This window comes from Hemiscyllium ocellatum, chromosome 47 (assembly GCF_020745735.1).
Source record: "Hemiscyllium ocellatum isolate sHemOce1 chromosome 47, sHemOce1.pat.X.cur, whole genome shotgun sequence".
NCBI classification, from domain to species: domain Eukaryota; kingdom Metazoa; phylum Chordata; class Chondrichthyes; order Orectolobiformes; family Hemiscylliidae; genus Hemiscyllium; species Hemiscyllium ocellatum.
Genome location: NC_083447.1, coordinates 3,436,009 through 3,458,282, shown reverse-complemented (window position 1 = coordinate 3,458,282; position 22,274 = coordinate 3,436,009). Strand labels below are relative to the sequence as shown.

The 22,274-nt window shown below is 43.8% G+C and overlaps 1 protein-coding gene across 2 annotated transcripts in view; it reads right to left on the bottom strand.

The window, feature by feature from the left end:
- sae1 (SUMO1 activating enzyme subunit 1) overlaps positions 1-18,226 on the bottom strand; it is a 110,544-nt gene extending 92,318 nt beyond the window's left edge. The window contains exons 1-3 of one of the 2 annotated variants that reach the window (XM_060855932.1): positions 18,069-18,226; positions 12,381-12,492; positions 10,561-10,734 (exon numbers count right to left, since the gene is read on the bottom strand). In XM_060855932.1, the coding sequence (XP_060711915.1) occupies positions 10,561-10,734; positions 12,381-12,492; positions 18,069-18,160 (378 nt within the window). In that variant the 5' untranslated portion in view covers positions 18,161-18,226. The remainder of the gene's footprint in view (positions 1-10,560; positions 10,735-12,380; positions 12,493-18,068) is intronic. The other variant, XM_060855931.1, reaches the window with a different exon arrangement.
- Between the last annotated feature and the right edge of the window lie 4,048 nt (positions 18,227-22,274).

Below are 22,274 nucleotides of genomic sequence, written 5' to 3'. Positions count from 1 at the left end.
AAGAACTCTGAGAAGACAGTCTCACAAGGCAAAGGGAAGACCACATTACACAACTGCATCTCTCAACAAGGTAGATGTGAGTGGAATAACTGCATGACTGTCATGTTGCAGTCTGCTACCAAAAGCAATGCAGGCCAAGAGCTACAGAGACCATTCCTAAACTAGAGCTTTTGAATCACCTGTGGCTCTCAGACTTGTGTCTGTTAAAGTACCATTGTTCCACATTCCAGGTTTGTCAGGTTTCAATTTGATCAAAGGAATTAGTCACACATTGTTGGTTATAACACTCTGGCTGCTCAAATGCCAAACAATAGTGAAACAGTAAACAGTCACATCCCCTGTTCGACACACGCAAATCTAAGAGTATGAGGAGGTATAAAAGATTAGACTGACTTTGGCTTAGAATGCCAATTATAACTTCAAATCCTAACCTCTGCTGCCGCCTCCCCCCCAAGATATTTTAGTTTCAAATTTAGCTCATATGGTCAGAAAAGCAATTAAACTCTCCAGGAGAGACTAGCTCCTAATTTAAATTGCAGACAGATTGTGCATTTTCACCAGGTTTGTGAGGCAAAGTGAAAATTGACCTTTAAGTCTGGTCACAAAACCGGCAGAGTTAAAAACAAATACAAATAGGAATAGTTTCACCAGGGCCACAATGGTCAGACAGCTGGCCAAGCAAGGGGCACAGATTGGGGCCAGCAGTTTAATACCAGATCCATTACCAAAACAGCTGGCGAGATGTGATATCTACAGAATTGTAACCTTATATTTAATCAGAGCAGTTTTAGTTTCACTTATAAAATGATAACTTATTTTTACAAAGCAGCTTAACCTGACAATATTATTCATTACTCTTCTGTAACGGGAAAGTTTTGGAATTATGTCCATGGGAGGTCTACGATATCACCAGATTGTCCTTCAACCTGGGTTGTCACCGCTTCTAGCCAGCTCCAAGAATACAGAAAATAACAAATGCTAGAGGTCACAGGGACTCAGACAGCATCCATGGACAGAGAGCAAGCTAACAGTTTGAGTAAAGATGACTCTTCATGAGAGCTGATGTGAAATGTGGAGGGGACAGTATTTATGCAATAGTGGGGAGGGGGTGTGGTATGTGGTGGTGGCAGTGGGGGGGGGGGGGGGGGGAAAGAAGGACATTGATGGTTGATAGTTCAGGTTAAGTGACCAGAATGTGGGAATGGCGTGTTTAACTGCCCGTGTGAAGGAACAGACAGCCCCACTGGAGAGATGTGGGGGGTGTGTACACACACACACAGACATGTGTACAGAGGAACCTTGATTATCCGAAGGAGGTGAGTGGGCAGTATTTTGTTCAGATAATTGATTATTTGGTTAACTGATTCAAAGCCTCTCCTCTGGGACTCTGAGTTTTCTGAAGTTTCCTTTTTCCTCGCTGTACTGCCCTTCCTCCCTCTTTCCGTCTCCGGGTTTGTTTCTGGGCGGACACCCCCTTGTGTGCGAGAGACCTGCAGCATTACTCTAGCCTTACCCTGCTGCTGCTTCACTTCAATGGGATTGACAGAATGGACACTTGCCATGTCCGATCCCTGCCCAGGAGACTAGACAGCAGCACACTTTGCAACACCCCCCAGCCCGCTGCACTACACATCCTGGGCAACAACCGCCCTCCCCCCACCCCGCACTACACATCCTGGGCAACACGCCCCCACCCCGCTGCACTCCGCATCCTGGGCAATACTCCCTGCCCCCGCAATGGAGACAGCAGCCAGACTGGACACAAACAGCAAGACTGCTGCAGGTGTGTGTGTGTGTGTGTGTGTGTGTGTATATATATATAAAAAAAGGAGGAGAGGAGGTTCTCAAAATAGCACACACACACACAACCTTTCGACAAGTTCCCACTCTGCCCTGTAATGAAGGTAGCTACGGGAGTCAGTGGCTTCGCAGGAGATGGCAGTAGACAATCTAGACCATAAGATACAGGAGTGGAAGGAAGGAGATTCGGCCCATTGAGTCCACTCTGCCATTTAATCATGGCTGATGGGCATTTCAAAGCCACTTACCCACACTCTCCCCGTGTCCCTTAATTCCTTGCGAGATCAAGAATTTATCAATCTCTGCCTTGAAGACATTTAACGTCCCGGCCTCCACTGAGCTCCGTGGTAGTGAATTCCAGAGGCCCACCACTCTTTGGCTGAAGAAATGTTGCCTCATTTCAGTTTTAAGTTGACCGTCTCTAATTCTGGTCCTAGTATTCCTGCCTGACAGAAACAAATTCCTAGCATCCACCCTTTCTAAGCCATGCATTACCTTGTAAGTTTCTATTAGATCTTCCCTCAACCTTCTAAACCCTATTGAATACAATCCCAGGATCCTCAGCTATTCATCATATGTTAGGCCTACCATTCCAGGGATCATCCGTGTGAATTTCCACTGGACACACTCCAGTGCGATATGTCCTTCCTGTGGTGTGGGGCCCAAAACTGGACACCATATTCTAAATGGGGCCGAACCAGAGCTTTATAAAGTCTCAGTAGCACATCACTGTTTTTATAATCCAACCTTCTTGAGATAAATGACAACATTACATTTGTTTTTATAATCACGGACTCAACCTCCAAGTCAACCTTTAGAGAATCCTGGACTAGCACTCCCAGATCCCTTTGTACTTCAGCTTTAGGAATTTTCTTACCATTTAGAAAATAGTCCGCCCTTGTATTCTTTTTTCCAAAAGTGCAAGATCTCACATTTGCTCACATTGAATTTTTTTTTAAGACTATATTAGTTTCCTTACAGTGCGGAAACAGGCCCTTCGGCCCAACAAGTCCACGTCAGCCATTTCTTGGACCACTCTCCTAAACTGTCTAAATCTTTCTGCAGCCTCCCATCTCCCCAACTACCTGCCTGTCCACCACTCATTAGGCTGCCAAAGTACTTTTAACAAAAGGATAAATTTAATTAGATAAAAAGGAGAACAGAGGGAAAAAAAGATTTAAAAAATATAAATAAGACAATTTAGAAGATCTCATCTATCCAGTAAAAAAAAGAAAGATTGCCTTTTTCCCAGCAATACCCTTTATAGTGAGCAAACCGCAGTGAAGCACTGTTCCTACGTTTATTCTAACATTTCTTATTCAAATGACGAGGTTGCAAGTGTTGCTTTCAGGAACCTTCTATACATCCACTATATAGGATTCCCTCAGTCTCTTCCAGTTGCACACAGACACGGGTTGACTCATTGAACTCTAGATAATCACTGTACTTTTCCCAACAGCCACTACTTGGACTGCTATAACAACATAACACTTCTTTCCATCTCTAATGACCAAGGGATTGCCAAAACCTAACCGCCCTGTGGCAGGTTTGGATCCCTTGTCTGAGCTGAACTTGCATGCGGCCTCTAGACCCTCCTCCTGAAAGTAGTAAATTCTTCATCTCAGCTGGGCGATTATCAACTTGTTTAGTTTAAATCATATGCTTTCTTGGAAGTGCTGTTAGAAATTCACTATTCAAAATGACACCTTTTCAAAAAAGGTCACTTCCACAAAACAAATTCATCATTACTTTACAATACAAGTTTTCAAATATGTTATAACCTTCACCAAAATGGGCCAGCATTGCAGCTCAGCTGACCTGATGTACTTTCCCAGCACCACTCTAATCTAGTCTCTGGTTTCCAGCATCTGCAGTCCTTGTTTTTAACCTAGCTCAGTGGTTAGCACTGCTGCCTCACAGCGTCAGGGACCCAGGTTCAATACCACCCATTGGAGCGCCCACACAGAGTCACCTTTCTCCCTGTCCCTGTGTGGGCACTCCAGTTTCTTCCACAGTCCAAAGATCTGCAGGTTAGATGGCATGGCCATGGAAAATTGACCATAGTATCCAGGGATGTGCAGGCAAGATGGATTAGCCATTTGAACAACAAGATTACAGAGATGAGAGGGGGTCTGGGTAGGATGCTCTTCAGAGTCATTTGGTACAAAAACAGGCCCTACGGTCCAACTCATCATGCTGACCAGTATCCTAAATTGATTTTAGTCCCACTTGCCAGCACTTCAACCATATTCCTCTGAAACCTTCCTGTTCATATACCCATCCAGATGCCTTTTAAAATGTTGTAATTATACCAGCCTCCATCACTTCCTCTAGTGGACTCAATGGGCCAATGCTGAAAATGTGTTGCTGGTTAAAGCACAGCAGGTCAGGCAGCATCCAAGGGACTCTTGAACTCAGCACCGCCCTCCTAACCTGCAATCCTCTTCCTGACCTCTCCGCCCCCACCCCACTCCGGCCTATCACCCTCACCTTGACCTCCTTCCACCTATCACATCTCCATCGCCCCTCCCCCAAGTCCCTCCTCCCTACCTTTTATCTTAGCCTGCCTGGCACCCTCTCCTCATTCCTGATGAAGGGCTCTGGCCCGAAACGTCTAATTTCCTGTTCCTTGGATGCTGCCTGACCTGCTGTGCTTTAACCAGCAACACATTTTCAGCTGTCAATGGTTCACAGCAACAGCCAGTTCCAGCAACGAACCAGAAGTGCCTCAAAACCAAGATATCAGAGTAAAGAACTTTGCTATACTGTCCAATGTGTTTCCTCAGATACAGCACAGAGTGCTGGAGTACAAATATAATTAGGATTGAAAAATGCCAGAGCAAGCTATGACTAATTTTTCATTCTGACGTAAACAAAACAAATTCAGTTGAATGCTACAAAAGGTCATGCAGTAATTAAGTCTGTATTTACATTCAGGATGATGTTCTGAATCACTTTTCTAATACCAGCTGTTCAGAAAGGATCCTCAATTTACAAGTTTGGATGAGTCAATATATTAAATCTCGGGATCCTTCTCACAGCTCACCCTTCCACCCAGCTTTGTGTCTTCTGCAGATTTTGAGAGATTACATTTAGTTCCCTTTCTAAATCATTAACATAGCTATTGTATATAGCTTTATTATCTTGTCTCCTCACCATCCATCTCAATCTTTCAAATTCTAGCAACTAAAACACTAACTCCTAAATTTATCTTCAAAGAAGGACATGAATAACACTAGAAATGATGGGGAACACAGGGTTTTGTGAAAGGGAGCAACTAAACCAAGTCTGTACCAGTACAGAAATGCTGTTGGAGAAGTTGATGAGTTGGAAGGCTGATAATTTAATAGTTGAAGAGTATGGTGCTGGAAAAGCACAGCCAGTCTGACAGCATCTGAGAAGCAGGGGGATCGACGTTTTGATCATAAGTTCTTCATGAAGAGCTTATGCTCAAAACATTGATTCTCCTGCACCTGGGATGCTGCCTGGCCTGCTGTGCTTTTCCAGCACCACACTCTTCAACTCTGATCTCCAGCATCTGCAGTGCTCACATTCCTCCCTAGTGTTTTCTAAGAGTTGTGCTATTAAATGAAGTAAAATCACACACAGTCAGTCTGGATTAACAAGAGGGGAATCATGCCTGACAAATCTACTGGAATTCTTTGAAGGCTTGATCAGGGAGAATCAGGGGGCATGGTTAATCTGGAATTTCAGAAGGCTTTCAACAAAGTCCCAGATAAGAGATTAATGTGTAAAATTGAATTGTATGGGATTGGGAGTTGTAGAAAATTGTTTGGAGACAGGAAACAAAGTTAGACAGTGACTAGTGGGCTACCACAAGGATCAATATTAGCACCCCAGCTATTCACAGTAGCTATGTTAACGATTTAGAAAGGGGACTAAATGTAATATCTCAAAATCTGCAGAAGACAAAGCTGGGTGGAAGGGTGAGCTGTGAGGAAGATCCAGAGATATTATGGTGTGATTTGGACAGGCTGAGGGAGTGGGTAAGTGCATGACAGGTGCAATGTAATGTGGATAGTTATGAGGTTACTCTCTTTGGCAGAAAACGGCAAGGCAGATTATTGTTTAAAAGGCAATAATCTGAGAAAGAGGAATGTTCAACAAGACCTGGTGTACTTGTGCAGCAAATCACTGAGAGGAAGCGTGCAGGTGCAGCAGGCAGTAAAGGAGGCAAACTGTAGGATGGCCTTTGTTGTGAGAGGACGCGAGTACAGGAACAAGGATGTCCTGGTGCAATCATACAGAGCTCTGATGGCACCAGACCTGGAGTATTGTGCGCAGTTTTGATCTCCACTCTTGCTATAGAGGGAACGCAGCAAAGGTTAATTAAATTAATTGCAGGGATGGTAGGACTGATGTGGTGCTGGTGGTGGCAGCGGGAAGAGATTTGAGAAACCTATAAAATACTACTAAATCCAGACAGGTTAGATGTAAGAAAGATGCGCCTGATGGGCATGGAGCCCAGAAAAGAATAAACGGGTGAAGCTTTTAGAACTGAGTTGAGGACAACTTCACCCAGAGAGTGGCAAATCTGCGGAATTCACGGCCAAAAAGAGTGGGTGAGGCCAAAACATTGTGCATTTTCAAGGAGGTGATAGATATAACTCTTCTGCCTGAAGGGATCAAGGCATATGGGGGAGGGTGCACGGGATTAGGGTATTGAGCTGGATTGATATCGAATGGCAGAGCAGGCTTGAGGGGTCGAATGGCCTACCCCTATCTTCTACATTAGTTTCACAACCAAAGTCATGATATTTCTAGAAAATCCACTTCTAAAAAGAAATCTCTGACCCAAGCACAAATTTGCACCAGCAGAGAGTTTCCCTGCTCTTAAACATCCCTGCTGGAAGTTTCAAGGGTGCAGTCAGGTGTGTGCTGTGGGAGCTGCAGGACAGAAACAACACCAGCATTTGAATCATAACATCCAACTGGAACGTTTAACAAGGATACGTTACAGAGCAAGTCAAAAGAAGAACACAGCAAACACAGATTCCCTCAAATCATTGCAACTTCAAAAGGTCCATACGCGTTTAGCAGGGAGCACTTTCATTAAGAATAGGTAATCCAGTTACTGAAGGTTAGACAAAAATGCAAGTTTTCAATTTGACGAAAAGTTAAGACAATGAGCTAGGTTTGTCTTTCTATTGGATACATCAGGTCATAAATATGTTGTTTCCTAATGGCCAATACATGCATGTTGTTCAGATTTTAACAAACCTGTCCACAGTTTCAAATAGGATTTGAGAATGACATTAAAATTTATTTAGTTTTTATCTCTCTGCAATAAAACAGATAGAAATAGATGTTACATTCCAATCTCTGCTTCTAATGATGGAGTGCTACTGAAGAAAGAGACTTTGGAATGCAGGCTCATAGCTCCTTGAAAGTACAGTTGTAGGTAGATAGGATAATGAAGGTGTTTGGTATGCTTTCCTCTAATGGTCAGAGTAGTGGGTACAGGAGTGGGAAGGTCATGTTGCGGCTGTACAGGGGATTGGTTAGGCCACTGTTGGAATATTGTGTGCAATTCTGATCTCCTTCCTTTCAGAAGCATGTTGTGAAACTTGAAAGGATTCAGAAAAGATTTACAAGGATGTTGCAAGGGTTGGAGGATTTGAGCTACAGGGAGAGGCTGAACAGGTTGGGGCTGTTTTCCCTGGAGTGGAGGCTGAGGGGTGACCTTATAGAGGTTTATAAAATCATGAGATGCATGGATTGGATAAATAGATAAAGTCTCTTCCCTGGGGTGGGGGAGTCCAGAACTAGAGGGCATAGATTACTTAGTGTAGAAACAAGCTCACACTGACCCTCTGAAGAGCAACCCACCCAGACCCATTCCCCGATATTTACCCCTTCACATAACACTATGGGCAATTTAGCATGGCCAATTCACCTAGGTTTAAGGTGAACGGGGAAAGAAATAAAAAAGACCTAAGGGGCAACCTTTTCACACAGAGGGTGGTACGTTTATGGAATGAGCTGCCAGAGGAAGTGGAGGAGGCTGGTACAATTACAGTATTTAAAAGGCATTTGGATGGGTATATGTATGGGAAGAGTTTGGAGGGATATGGGCTGGGTGCTGGCAGGTGAAACCAGATTGGGTTGGGATATTTGGTCAGCATGGACGAGTTGGACCAAAGGGTCTGTGCCTGTGCTGTACATCTCTATGACTAGTGTTACTATAACTCCCATGTCGTACAGTACATGTTTTGTGGCACCGAATGCCACTGAGCTAAGGTGCAATTGCACCATCTAGTGTAAGTCCTAAACCCTTCAACAGTTTGACTGCAGCAGAATCCATAAACCCACTCTTTTCAATGCTGACACCAAACAGACGATGCATTCTACTACCCTTCTTCCCAATTAGGATGTGCATACTGGAGGTATACAAATACTTATGCAAAATACCGCAAAACACAAGTTAACAAATGGTAAACCACTCATTTTCATCAGAACAAAGGTGAATTCTGCATGAAAGTTTCACAAACATGGCCAGGGCAGCATTTAACATTCATCAAGAATCACTTCATACAAGTAAAAATAAAAAAAATTATACATGATCATGCACATAGGACTCTGCCACTGAAACCAGCTACAAGAGTATGCCCTTCAAACATGCTCCATCATTCAATATGATCACAGCCTCGGTCTATCTTCATGCCTTATTGTCACTTTATCCCATACCTCTCAATGGTCTTAAAATCTAAAAAAGAAAGTATCCCTCTCTCACAGCCACACAGAACGGAAACAAACTCTTCGGTCCAACCAGTCCATGTTAACCTCAATCCCAAACTAAATTACTCCCACCTGCCTGCCCCTGGTCCATATTCCTCCAAACTTTTCCTGTTCATGGACTTATAGAAATATTTTTTAAATGTTGAAATTATGTCCACATCCACCACTTCCTCAGGAAGTTCACTCCTCTGTGTAAAGAGATCCCCCCCCCCATGTCTTTTTAAAATTTCTTTCCTCTCACCTTAAAAATGTGCCCCCTACTCTTGAAATCCCCCATCCCAGAGAAAAGACAACCACCATTAACTCTATCTATAATCCCTCATTATTTTATAAACTTCCATAAGGCCACCTCTCAACCTTCTACGCTCCAGTGAATAAAGTTCCAGCCTTTCTTTATAACTCAAACCTTCCATACCAGGCAACATCCTGGCAAATCTCTTCTGAACCCTCTCCAGCTGGATAATGTCCTTCCTATAACTGGGCAACCAGAATTGGACATCTTCAGTATATTCATTTCCTAATTTTTGGGCACCAGCTCTAAGTCCTACTAATTTATCGACATCTACCTTGTAAATTCTCATCTTGCAACATTTTGATCCAATCAATTTTAACTCTTGGTTTTGTAGACTATACAACTCATGATCTCAATGAAGGACAGAATAGAGTTGGTTTGAGGGGCTGAATGACTGGCATGGCCAGCAAACACACGAAGCAGCAGGTTAGAAAGATGTTGCATTCATAGATTCTTGGTGGGACAGCACGAGAGTGTCATCTTGCTCTCCGTTAAACCATCTGACAGTATGACAAGTATCTCAAGCACTCTGGGTGCGTGATGCCACTGGGACCCTCAGGCTGCCCATAAGCTCCAACCACAGGAATCAAACATTTAATATTTTGCATTCACAGCACTTAAGCAACATTGCTTGTTTTATGAAAAAAAAACGAAGAGGCAACAAAAGAGAAACAGGTTCATATTGTTCTTCTCACATTCAATCCAAATAATTATTTTGTTTTACACAAACTGATTACTGAGCTGACTGATAGGTTTGAATATTTTTGAATCCAAAGCCTATCATCCTCAAATATGCTGGTTTAACACACCAGTAGTAAAGCTTTACAATGGGTCTCAGATTTTCCAGGTACAGCCCAAAAAGAAACCATTTGCCCTATCGCGCCTGTACTGGTGCTTTGAAAGGGTAAACTATTTAGTCCAACACCCTCTCTGCCAAGTCTCAATTTTTATACAATGATCCTCAGGGGGGAACACAGTTTGTGATGAGGGTTGGGTCAGACGTAGGTACAACGCTTCTGTAGATGAATTAGACAGCACCAGTCACCGAGGAGGTTTGTGAATTAAGAAACGCCAGTGGTGGTAAGACACGAGGGTGGGATTTGCAGCTCTGTTCAAACAAGATTTTAATGAAGTCAGGGAAAGAGTGGCAAAGAATAAGATCAATAAAAGGTAAAGTGCGGGGAGAAAAGTATATGTCTCGACGGTTAAGAAATACAATGCCAAAATGGCAACCAAATGTGGGATACCTGCTAGATTCTCATCACAGATCTAAATAGGCGCAGTAGCTCAGTGATTAGCACTGTTGCCTCATAGTGCCAGGGACTCAGGTTTGATTCTACCTACGGGTGCTTGGAGTTTGCACATTCTCCCAATGTCTGCGTGGATTTCCTCCAGGTGCTCCAGTTTCCTCCCACAGTCGAAATATATTCAGGTTAGGGTGCACTGGCCATGCTAAATTGCCCATAGTGTCCAGGAGTGTGCAGGTCTAGGTGGATTATACGTGGGAAATGCAGGGTTACGGGGAGAGGGTAAGGGTGTGGGTCTGGCTGGGAGGTTCTTCAGAAATTCAGTATGGACTCAATGGATCGAATGATTGCTTCCACACTGTAGGGCTTGTATTCTATTCTTAAAAAAAGAGTTAAAAAATTCTGCAAGAGCGTTGGCTGAAGAATAATGCTGCTACACACAAAGGGGTGTGGAATACTCACCGCATCAAATTGGGCAAGGAACTCCTGTGACTTGTTTGAAATGTTCTCAGTATCGACTTTCACTTCCACCATGGGGTTCAGGTTCTGTGCACGCTCCAGAGATGCCTCCGCTCGATTTTTTCCCAAAGAGCTGGTAGGAATGAGGAACTGAGATCTCGAATCCTCTGGTGTTGCCTAACATTGCATCCAGGAATAGTAGAGAAAGAGAGGAATTTAAAACAAAAAGGTCACAGCTAAAATTGCAGAAATTCATTAAAACTTGTTCAAATCCTATGAAATGATGTTTGCCAAAATAAAAACAGAAAATGCTGGAAATACTGATTTTGTGTTTGAATGGTTGGGATACCATGAGTACAGTACTGTTTCAGAGTCCAAACAAAACTATTGGAAAACTTGTACTTAATGTAGGGAAGAGGATACAAGATTGGATACTTAAAATCTAAAATGAAAACAGAAAAATACCAGAAATACTCAGCAGGTCTGACAGCATCTGGGGAGAGAGAGAGTAGTGTTAATGTTCATCCATGAGATGAAGACCGTCAATATGTTTCGCTTTCCACAAGATGCTGCCAGCCCAACTTTCTGATTATTTTGTTGTTATCTAGGAGCAGGAGTAGATGGCTCAACTCAAGCCTGTTCTGCCATTCAACATGATCGAGGTTATACTAACCTTGTATGGGTGGCACGGGTCAGCAGTTAGCACTGCTGCCTCACAGCACCAGAAAACACAGGTTCAATTCCACCCTTGGGTTTGCACATTCTTTCCGTGTCTGCATGGGTTTCCTCCCACAATCCAAAGATGTGCAGGTCAGGTGAATTGGCCATGCTAAATTGCCCATAATGTTAGGTGCATTAGGAATCATCAGTAATGCTTTGCCTGAGGCCCACTGAAGATGTTACCTCGTAAGGCGACAAAACATCTAGAAATGAACCTTCCAGCTCAGCGAGCAAACCTACATCAAAAACCTCAAGCCGAGCTACAAATCTTCTCAAAACTTGCTAAAATTTAATCTAATCAATAAATCCGGCTTTGCCCATTATTCCTTAACTTTAACTTTGGTCAACATAAAAAAAAGGATTAAAATTAACAATTGACTGAGCATCAACTGTCCTTTGATCTGCAGCAAAATCCCTCCTCTTACTCTCAATTATAAAGGCTGTCAGCCCATTAACATTTTTGTACACAGCACAGATGTCATATTCTGACTGTTGAAATTTAATATAATGGGTCACAAATGCAAGCTTCACTATATTAAAAGAGGCTGCATAAATGCCATTTGCTGTTGTTACTATGACAGTACTATCCAAACAAACACTGGAACCAACTGAAAATGTGTTGCTGGTCAAAGCACAGCAGGCCAGGCAGCATCTCAGGAATAGGGAATTCGACGTTTCGAGCATAAGCCCTTCATCAGAAAACATTCCTGATGAAGGGCTTATGCTCGAAACGTCGAATTCCCTATTCCTGAGATGCTGCCTGGCCTGCTGTGCTTTGACAAGCAACACATTTTCAGCTGTGATCTCCAGCATCTGCAGACCTCATTTTTTACTCAAACACTGGAACCAAAGCTACATGTTATAATACATAGTAAATCAAATGGTTGCAAGAGACTTGCACATTTATGGTAGATTTCCACAAAGGAAAAATCCAAGACAGCCAGAATTAATTGTTGAATACTTCTCAGAATTAATTTGAGAATTTTGGAAAATCAACAGGTACAGTCAAAAACTCAAAGTGTTTTGAGATCAGCATCTAATATACAGAAAATCTAAAACCAAAAGCACCACCATTACTGTGCTTCAGAAGGTCACTGGAATACCTGCTGATGGTCCAGTAGTGTCAGGGCCTTGACACCAGCCAGAATAAGGTTTTTCGCCACTTCAGCTCCCAGTCCCTTCATTCCCACCAACAGCACTCGGGAGCCACGTAACCTGCAAACATCAGTAATTCATTCACTACTTGTAGCAGCAGCAGCAGTCAAACAAGAGCATCTCACATAGCAACAAACCTAAATGAAGCCAATTGCTTTTTTCAGACCTCTGACCTAGTTTAACAGTTCCATCAAAATGCTTAGATCATGCTGTGAAAACTGCATACAGCAAGTGTTCATTTAACGCCACCCCACTTGATATTTCTATTTAGTGTTGCGTGATTAATTGGGGCTGGAATCTCATCTGGGTGCAGTGAGAATCACAAAAGCCATTTCCCCATCATCTCCTCTGCTCTCTAACTCTACCAAACATAGCCCTTCTGAGCATGTGCCCTGCAACTTAAGCCTTTCCCAACCCTTGCCAGGGGGTTGGATATGAGCGGTGCTGGTAAGAGACAGAAGCAGATTCAGAATGGTACTGGGGAGAAATGGGGTCATGGCAAAGTCTGTGCAAGTAGAAAATTAGATTTCTGTTTGACACTTTAAAAATTATTTTGCTAATTTTCTAAATTACGATGTAGTGTTTCAATTTACAAGGTATTATACGTTTTCTTTACAAGAAGTAGGGTCTTACACATAGGAATCTATGTTAAAACCAGACTTACTATCAGACTTGCTATCGTACATCACCCCCTGCAGATTATGCCCCCAGTCACAGACATGGTGTACTTTTTCATTTGAAGAATACACAAGGACAAGTAGAGTTTCAATGCTACTGAAGTGGATAAGTGGGACTGAACACTGGTGTACCCAAGCCTGGGTTTGAATGTTAGCTCATACCTTGATGTGAATGTCACAGTCAACCTCCTAGTTATGTGTGTTTTGCAGGTAATTCTTTCTCTCGCTCAGTGCTGAAAACCAGTTAAAAAAGGAAAGAAAACAACAAATTCTCACCCCAAATGCTGGAATTCAGTCATGGTTGAAAGGAATCAAAACTACTGAATCTCAGCCAATCTGCAAAACTAAGGATTGTGAAAATGACAGTTCAACTACCAATATCAATGCTATCAACAACCTCCACTCCAACAACCACAGGAATTCAGAGACGGAACCATAGGTTTTTAAAACGTTCTCCTCTTTGGACTCATCTCTCATTTCATGTGTATGTGCACGCATGTGTTGCTTTACTCATTCATCTTGCATTTAGCAATTTAAAAACTTACTCTTAATTATTTCCACAAACCCAACTTACCTGGAACTACTCTTAAAAGTTCATTTGGATGTGGACAAAGGCAGCTGCAAGGGAAGGGATCATTTTTAATTCACTTTGTTGCAACCAAGAGGGTAAGTGAAGGAGAGTTTAGATTATTCATTCCTTGCTCAGGAGCTGAATGCTAATAACTATAAACAAACTGGGGAACCTGACCAGCATCGGGGCATAACAACGTTGAGAAGATGTTGCCAATTTCAGACCAAATGAAAACCAGGGATGATAAAAAAATTCACTCACTAACAAGACTAGCGTGGAATTGAGGAAAAACATTTCTACCCAAAACATGGTGACAAAGTGGAACGTGCCACTACAGGAACTGAAGGGATTAATATTGATGCATTTAAGGGGAAGCTGAAGAATGAAAGGAATAAAAAGCTCAGTGTATAGGACATATGGGAGGAAATTTATGTGGAGTATAAGTAACATCTAGATGAAATAGATTAAAGTGGCTAAGGGGCAACCTTTTCATGCAGTGTGTGGGGCGCATTTGGAGAGAGCTGCCGGAGGTAGTGGGGGTGGGTACAATTACAACATTTAAAAAGGCATCTGGATGGTAAATGAATAGAGTCAGAGATGTACAGCATGGAAACAGACCCTTCAGTCCAACCCAATCTAGTCCCACTTGTTAGCACCCGGCCCATATCCCGCCAAATCCTTCCTATGCATATACCCATCCAGATGCCTTTTAAATGTTGCAAATTGTACCAGCCTCCACCACTTCCTCTGGCAGCTCATTCCATACACGTACCACCCTCTGTGTGAAAAAGTTACCCCGCAGGTCTCTTTTATATATTTCCCCTCTTACTCTAAACCTATACGCTTCAGTTCTGGATTCCCCAACCCCAGGGAAAAGATTTTGTCTATTTATCCTATCCACGCCTCCCATAATTTTGTAAACCTCTATAAGATATGGGCTAAGTGCTGGCAAATGGGAATAGATTAATTTCGGATATCTGGCTGACATGGATGAGTTGGACTAAAGGGTCAGCTTCTGTGCTGTACATCTCTTTGACTCTATGACTGAGGGGCCAATTTCCATGTTCTAAATACTGCATGAAAAGCAATGTGAAAACATTTTCCCTCGCCTTAGGGATCTGCTGGTCTCCATTACTTACTTGCTGCATACTTTAAAAACTCGCTATCGTAAGATTTTTAAAAACTCTGGATAAAATAAAATTTTCACCTCCTAAATTTAATTTCTCAACCTTAAACAAAACACAAAAAGACTACTGTAGATCCTGAAAAATCAAGAAGATTGTTTTTAAATATTGAAGTGCAGATCAAAGGAAGAACAAATCATAGAATTAACTTCACTGGACTAAGTATGCTCTAAAATAATTAACCTGGGTGAAAGTTGCAATTTTACAGAACACATCACAGACTATTCAGCCCATTATGCCTGTGCCAGCTCAATCAAAGACCATTTAGCAAGTCCCACTCTCCCCCCAGCCTTCCATGCAAACATTCGGCTTTCAAAACATTTAAAATTTTGGCTGAAAATGTTTTCTGCTTCCATTACCCTTTCAAGAGATACATTCTTTATCTCAACTTTTGATTTTAAAAAATTCCATCATGTTTTTATTTTAGACTGACCTAAATTAACAGACCCACCATTTTAAATCACACTCAAAGAAACCAGAACAAAAGATCAAGCATAGCTGCACTATTAGAGGGGACTTCTTTCACACGACAAAGTCAAGGCCTTATCCCTCCTCCACAGGCTCATGAAAAGATCCCACACCAATATTTCAAAGATGACGAGTTAGGTTTATAAACCGGAACATTTATAATGGGACAAGGTTAATGGGCAGTCTACATGTGCACGTGCAAATGCTTCAAGATCAACAAAGACTTGCATCTCAAAGTACATTTGAAGTGGAAGGAATCAAGAGTCATTTTGTGAACACCAATATCCCAAAATATGTGATAAAACAAAAACCCAATAAATTCTAATGGACAGATGCATGGCAGATGCAGTTTAATGTGGATAAATGTTTGGTTATCCACTTTGGTGGCAAGAACAGGAAGGCAGATTATACCTAAATGGAGTCAAGTTAGGTAAAGGGGCAGTACAGAGAGATCTGGGTGTTCTTGTACACCAATCAATGAAGGCAAGCATGCAGGTACAGCAGGTAGTGAAGAAAGCTAATAGCATGCTGGCCTTCATAACAAGAGGGATTGAGAATAGAAGCAAAGAGGTTCTTCTGCAGCTCTACAGAGCCCTCGTGAGACCACACCTGGAGTACTGTGTGCAGGTCTGGTCTCCAAATTTGAGGAAAGACATTCTGGTTATTGAGGGAGTGCAGCATAGGTTCACGAGGTCAACTCCTGGAATGGCAGGACTATCTATGTTGAAAGATTGGAGTGACTGGGCTTGTATACCCTTGAGTTTAGAAGACTGAGAGGGGATCTGATTGAGTCGTATAAGATTATTAAAGCATTGGACACTCTGGAGGCAGGAAACATGTTTCTGCTGATGGGTGAGTCCTGCACTAGAGGACACAGCTTAAAAATAAGGGGTAGGCCATTTAAGACAGGGATGAGGAGAAACTTCTTCACCCAGAGAGTGGTGGCTGTGTGGAATGCTCTGCCCCAGAGGGCAGTGGAGGCCCAGTCTCTGCATTCGTTTAAGAAAGAGTTGGATAGAGCTCTCAAGGATAGTGGAATCAAGGGTTATGGAGATAAGGCAGGAACAGGATACTGATTGGAGGATGATCAGCCATGATCATAATGAATGGTGGTGCAGGCTCGAAGGGCAGAATGGCCTACTCCTGCACCTATTGTCTAATGTCCTTAAAATGAAACTTTCTTGATCATAAAGCAGAAAGGACAACTATCAATGCATATATCAGCAACTTGAGAGGCTCCTGCAATGGCCTCTAATTTCAAAATATGAATGTTCAGACAAGGTTCCTTTGCCTGTCCCTTAATTCCCTGTAAACCATCAAAAGGTGTCCTGCAATGATCAATGAATAAAATAAGAAAAAAAGGGTCCCAGTGCCTGTCCCTTTAATTTCCAATATAAAGTCTGACAACAGAGATTGCTGGAAAAACTCAGCAGGTCAGGGAGCATTTGTGAAGAAAAAGCAGATTTAACCATAGAATCCCTACAGTGCGGCCATTTGACCCAACAAGCCCACACTGACCCTCCATACAGCATTCCACCCAGAGCCATTAATCCTATCCTATCGCTGTAACCCTGCATTTCCCATGGTAATGCACCTAACCTACACGTCCCTGGACAGAATGGACAACTTAGCATGGCCAATCTACCTAACTCACACATCCCGGAGGAAACCACAGACACGGGGAGAATGTGCAAACTCCACACAGACAGACAGTCACCCAAGTGTGGGATCAAACCCAGGTCCCTGGCACTTTGCAGCAGCAGTGCTAACCACTGACCCACCAACGGTTCAAGTCCAGTGACCCTTCTGAAAAGTTTGGCTATGTTTGTTATACGAGCTGAAAATGTGTTGCTGGAAAAGCGCAGCAGGTCAGGCAGCATCCAAAGAACAGGAGAATTGACATTTTGGGCATGAGCCCTTCGGCCCGAAATGTCGATTCTCCTGCTCCTTGGATGCTGCCTGACCTGCTGCGCTTTTCCAGCAACACACCTTCAGCTCTGATCTCCAGCATCTGCAGTCCTCACTTTCTCCTCCTATGTTTCTGATATCCAGCATCCACAAGTTTTTTAAAAATAAAGTCAGGCACACTCCCCCCCCAAGGTCCCTGCCCCTTTAATTTCCAATATAGAGTCTGGCACACATCCCCTCAAGGTCCCTGCCCCTTTAATTTCCAATATAGAGTCAGGCACACTTCCCCTCAAGGTGCCTGCCCCTTTAATTTCCAATATAGAGTCTGGCACACTCCCACCCCCCAAGGTGCCTGCCCCTTTAATTTCCAATATAGAGTCTGGCACACTTCCCCTCAAGGTCCCTGCCCCTTTAATTTCCAATATAGAGTCTGGCACACTCCCACCCCCCAAGGTCCCTGCCCCTTTAATTTCCAATATAGAGTCTGGCACACATCCCCTCAAGGTCCCTGCCCCTTTAATTTCCAATATAGAGTCAGGCACACTTCCCCTCAAGGTGCCTGCCCCTTTAATTTCCAATATAGAGTCTGGCACACTCCCACCCCCCAAGGTGCCTGCCCCTTTAATTTCCAATATAGAGTCTGGCACACTCCCACCCCCCAAGGTGCCTGCCCCTTTAATTTCCAATATAGAGTCAGACACACTTCCCCCAAGGTGCCTGCCCCTTTAATTGCCCTGTCTGTTGATAGCTGTTACCCGGGGACACTGATCCTCTGCCCGGCCTCCCTTCGGAGTGGAGGGTGGGGGTGGGGACGGCCTCAGCGGTTACCGTTTCTGGGCGTCGAGGCCCCAGAGGCGGATCTGGCGGTCATACTGAGCGGCCTCCTCCTCACTGATCACCGCTTCTTCCTTCTCCACCATGGCGCTCACCCTCCGGCTTTGAACGCGCGCACTCCCCCCGAACACGTCGCCGGAACCTGCGCACCTTGCGAGCTGACGTTTGGGAACATGCGCTCCCTGCGCGGTGACGTCATCGCAACGCGCGCTCCCTGCGCGGTGAGGACACAGCATCGAGATCACGTGCCTCTCCTCCTTCTCCCTGGCAGGGAGGGCTCCCTGATTCCTCACACACAGGCCACTCAGCCCATCTGGGTGGGCACACACTTCATAGATGCTCACTGACCTGCTGTGATCTCCAGCATTTTTTGCTTTCTGTTCACATTCCAGCAGCTGCAAAATTGCCCTAAGAACTCATCAGATTTACCAAAATGTTTTAGAGGGAAGGAAATTCTTACCTGGTCTGAGTTACATGTGACTCCAGACCCACAGCAATGTGATTGGCTCTTAACTGCTTCCTGGGTCATTAGGGATGAGCAATAAATTTGAAGTAGCTAGCAATGCCCACATCTCATTGATTAATTTTAAAATTCTTATAAACTTCGCCTGCGCTACCTCCAATAAGTTTGCTTTGTTCCTAAAATGTGATGCCTAGAACTGTATGCAATATTCCAATTGAGGTCTATTTAAGTGTCTTAAATAAAAGCAAATTACTGCAGATGTTGCAGAGCTGAGATAAAAACAAAGTGCTAGAAATTCTCAGGCGATCTGGTTACATCTGTGACAAGAGAAACAGAGTTAACGCTTCAAGTCCACTAATTCTTTTTGGTTAAAAATCACACAACATCAGGTTATAATCCAAAAAGTTATTTGGAAGCACTAGCTTTCAGAGCGCTGCTGCTTCATCAGGTGGTTGTGGAGTATGAGATTGTAAGACAATTTATAGCAAAATATTACAGTGTGATGCAACTGAAATTATATATTGAAAAAGATCTGGATTATTTGTTAAGTCTCTCATCTTTTAGAATGGCGATTTTGGTTTCAGTTCTTTCATATGTAAATTTCATATGTACCGCCTTCCAAAGATACACAAACCCAATACACCAGGGTTCTCACCTGTGTGAGAACCTCTCTGGCTATGTCAAGGGGATCTTGAAACACACTATACAAGGGACCCCCAGCTTCTGTCGTGACGCTACAGATTTCTTACAGAAACTCAGCACCCACAGACAAGTTGAACCGGGAACATTCCTTGTCACAATGGACGTTTCAATACTTTACGCCAGCATCCCCCACGACAATGGTATTGTGGCAACAGCCTCTACTCAATACCAACTACTGCCAATTTCCGAGCACCATTCTACAATTCATCTGCTTCATCCTCGACCACAACATTTTCACCTTTGACAACCAGTTCTTCATCCAGACACACAGAACAGCCATGGGGACAAAATCTGCACCACAATATGCTAACATTTTCATGCACAGGTTTGAACAAGACTTCTTCTCTACACAGGATCTCCAAACAACACTATAGACCAGGTATATTGACGAAAGTTTCTTCGTCTGGACCCATGGCATGGAGTCACTGAAAGAACTACACAGTGATAGCAGCAAGTTTCATCCCACCATAGACTACTCTCTAGTCTTGGACACATGCATCACCATCAAGGAGGCACACCTCAGCACCTCACTGTTCAGATGAGGAGGAACGCAACAGGCACTTGGAAATACTCAAGGATGTCCTCATAAGAACGGGATACGATGCTTAACTCATCAACCGCCAGTTCCGATGTGCCACAGTGAGAAACCGTAATGACCTCTCGAAGAGACAGACAGGAGATGTAACCGACAGGGTACCCTTCATTGCCCAGTCCTTCCCAGGAGCTGAAAAACTACAATATGTTCTTCGTGACCTGCAACACATTATTGATAAGGATGAGGACCTCGCCAAGACCTTGCCTTTGCCTCCACTTCTCACCTTTAAACAACCACCAAACCTCAAACAGATCATTGTTCGCAGCAAACTGCCCAGCCTTTAGGGGAACACCATCTGACCTGTCATGGTGGATGCTACAAGATGTGTCAGAGTGTAGACATAGATACCACCATTACACGTGGAGACACCACCCACCATGTATGTGACTCAGCCAATGTTGTCTATCTCATACACTGTAAGCAAGAATGCCCTGAGGCATGGTACATTGGCGAGACCAAGCAGAGGCTATGGCAACAGATGAATGGACACTGCACAACAATCACCAAACAGGAGTGTTTGCTCCCAGTCGGGGAACGCTTCAGTAGTCCGGGACATTTGACCTCTGACCTTCGATGTCCATCCTCCAAGGTGGACTGTGGGACAGGCAACAACCAAAGTGGCCAAGCAGAGGCTCATGGGGATGGCCTCATTCAGGATGTTGAGTTCATGTCACATTACAGCTGACCCCACTGTGTGATACACACTCTCTCTCTCTCTTTCTCACACACACAAGTGCACGCACATGCACGCACACAGACTCCTACAGACCTATACACTCATGCAGACCCTCTCTCATACACAAGCTCTCTCTCATACGCTCACACATACACCCTCTCACAGACTTATATCCCTTGACACTCACACTCACAGATATACTCATACACAAACTACCTCACAGATACTCATACCCCCCATCACCCCCACACAGAAACAGATAACTTTGTGGGGTGATTTTGAAGACCTCCATTTTTATTTTGCTCAAAAGCTGCTTAAATCCACATAAGATTCTGTAAATCTCTTTTTTAGAAATAGAATCACTCTGAACATTGGGGACAGACAGCCTCACACAGGGCACCTCACACCTTCAATTTGGGCTGACATGGCAGCTACTGTTAAAGTTCAGTTGAGAATGTAACTTCTAAAAAATGTTCTAGGATTTACACATGAAAGAACTGAAACCGACATGGTCATTCTAAAAGATGAAAGACTTAACTATCAATCCAGGTCTTTTTCAGTCTATAACTTCAGTGGCATCTCACTGTAAACTTCTGCTGTAAATTCTGTGTCTTATGATCTTAACCTCCACAACCACCTGATGAAGGAGCAGCGCTTCGAAAGCTAGTGCTTCCAAATAAACCTGTTGGATTATATTCTCGTGTCCTGTGAGTTTTAACTTTGTCCACCCCAGTCCAACACCAGCTCCTCCAAATCATGACAACCTTCTTTTTGGATGTTTTGTACAAGTTCAGTATAATCTCCTTGTTCCAGTACTCAGTACCCCAACTAATAAATGTTCAGATACTGTATGATAACTGCAGCTCCAACAGCACTCAAGAAACTTGACACCATCCAGGCCAAAGCAACCCACTTGATTGGCACCACATCTGCAGGCATCCACTCCCTTCATCCATCCGGCATGGGCAGCACGGTGGCTCAGTGGTTAGCACTGCTGCCCCACAACACCAGGGACCTGGGTTCGATTCCAGCCTCGGGTGACTGTCTGTGTGGAGTTTGCACATTCTCCCCGTGTCTGCGTGGGTTTCCTCCGGGTGCTCCGGTTTCCTCCCACAATCCAAAGATGTGCAGGTCAGGTGAATTGGCTGTGCTAGATTGCCCATAGGAAAGGTGCATTAGTCAGGGGTAAATATAGGGTAGGGGAATGGGTCTGGGTGGGTTACTCTTCGAAGGAATGGCGGGGACTTGTTGGGCCGAATGGACTGTTTCAATACTGTAGGGAATCTAATCTAATCAAACATCCTCAGACAGCACCTTCCAAACCCACAATTTCCACACAGAAGGACAAGGGCAACAGATAGATGAGAACACCACCCCCTGCAAGCTCCCCCCCAAGGCACTCACCATTCAGACTTGGAAATAGATCACCGTTTCTTCACTGTCGCTGGGTCTAAATCATGGAACTCCCTCCCTAAGAACATTGTGGGTCTAGTAGGGCACATAGATTACAATGGTTTAAGAATACAGCTCGTCACCACCTTGTCAGGGGCAACTGGGGCTAGTAATAAAAGCTGGCCCAGCCAGCGATGCCTACGTCCCATGAGTAAATGAAAACAAAAGCTACTCACTCCACCTTCAATTCACACATACATCCAGGTGTCCCAGCTTCTGCATGTTATTTAGGTGCTTTTAGTTTATACTGTGTCTCCATGCTTTTTCCACCTCACACCTCTCAGCGTTGAATTTCGTCTGTCACCTATCTGC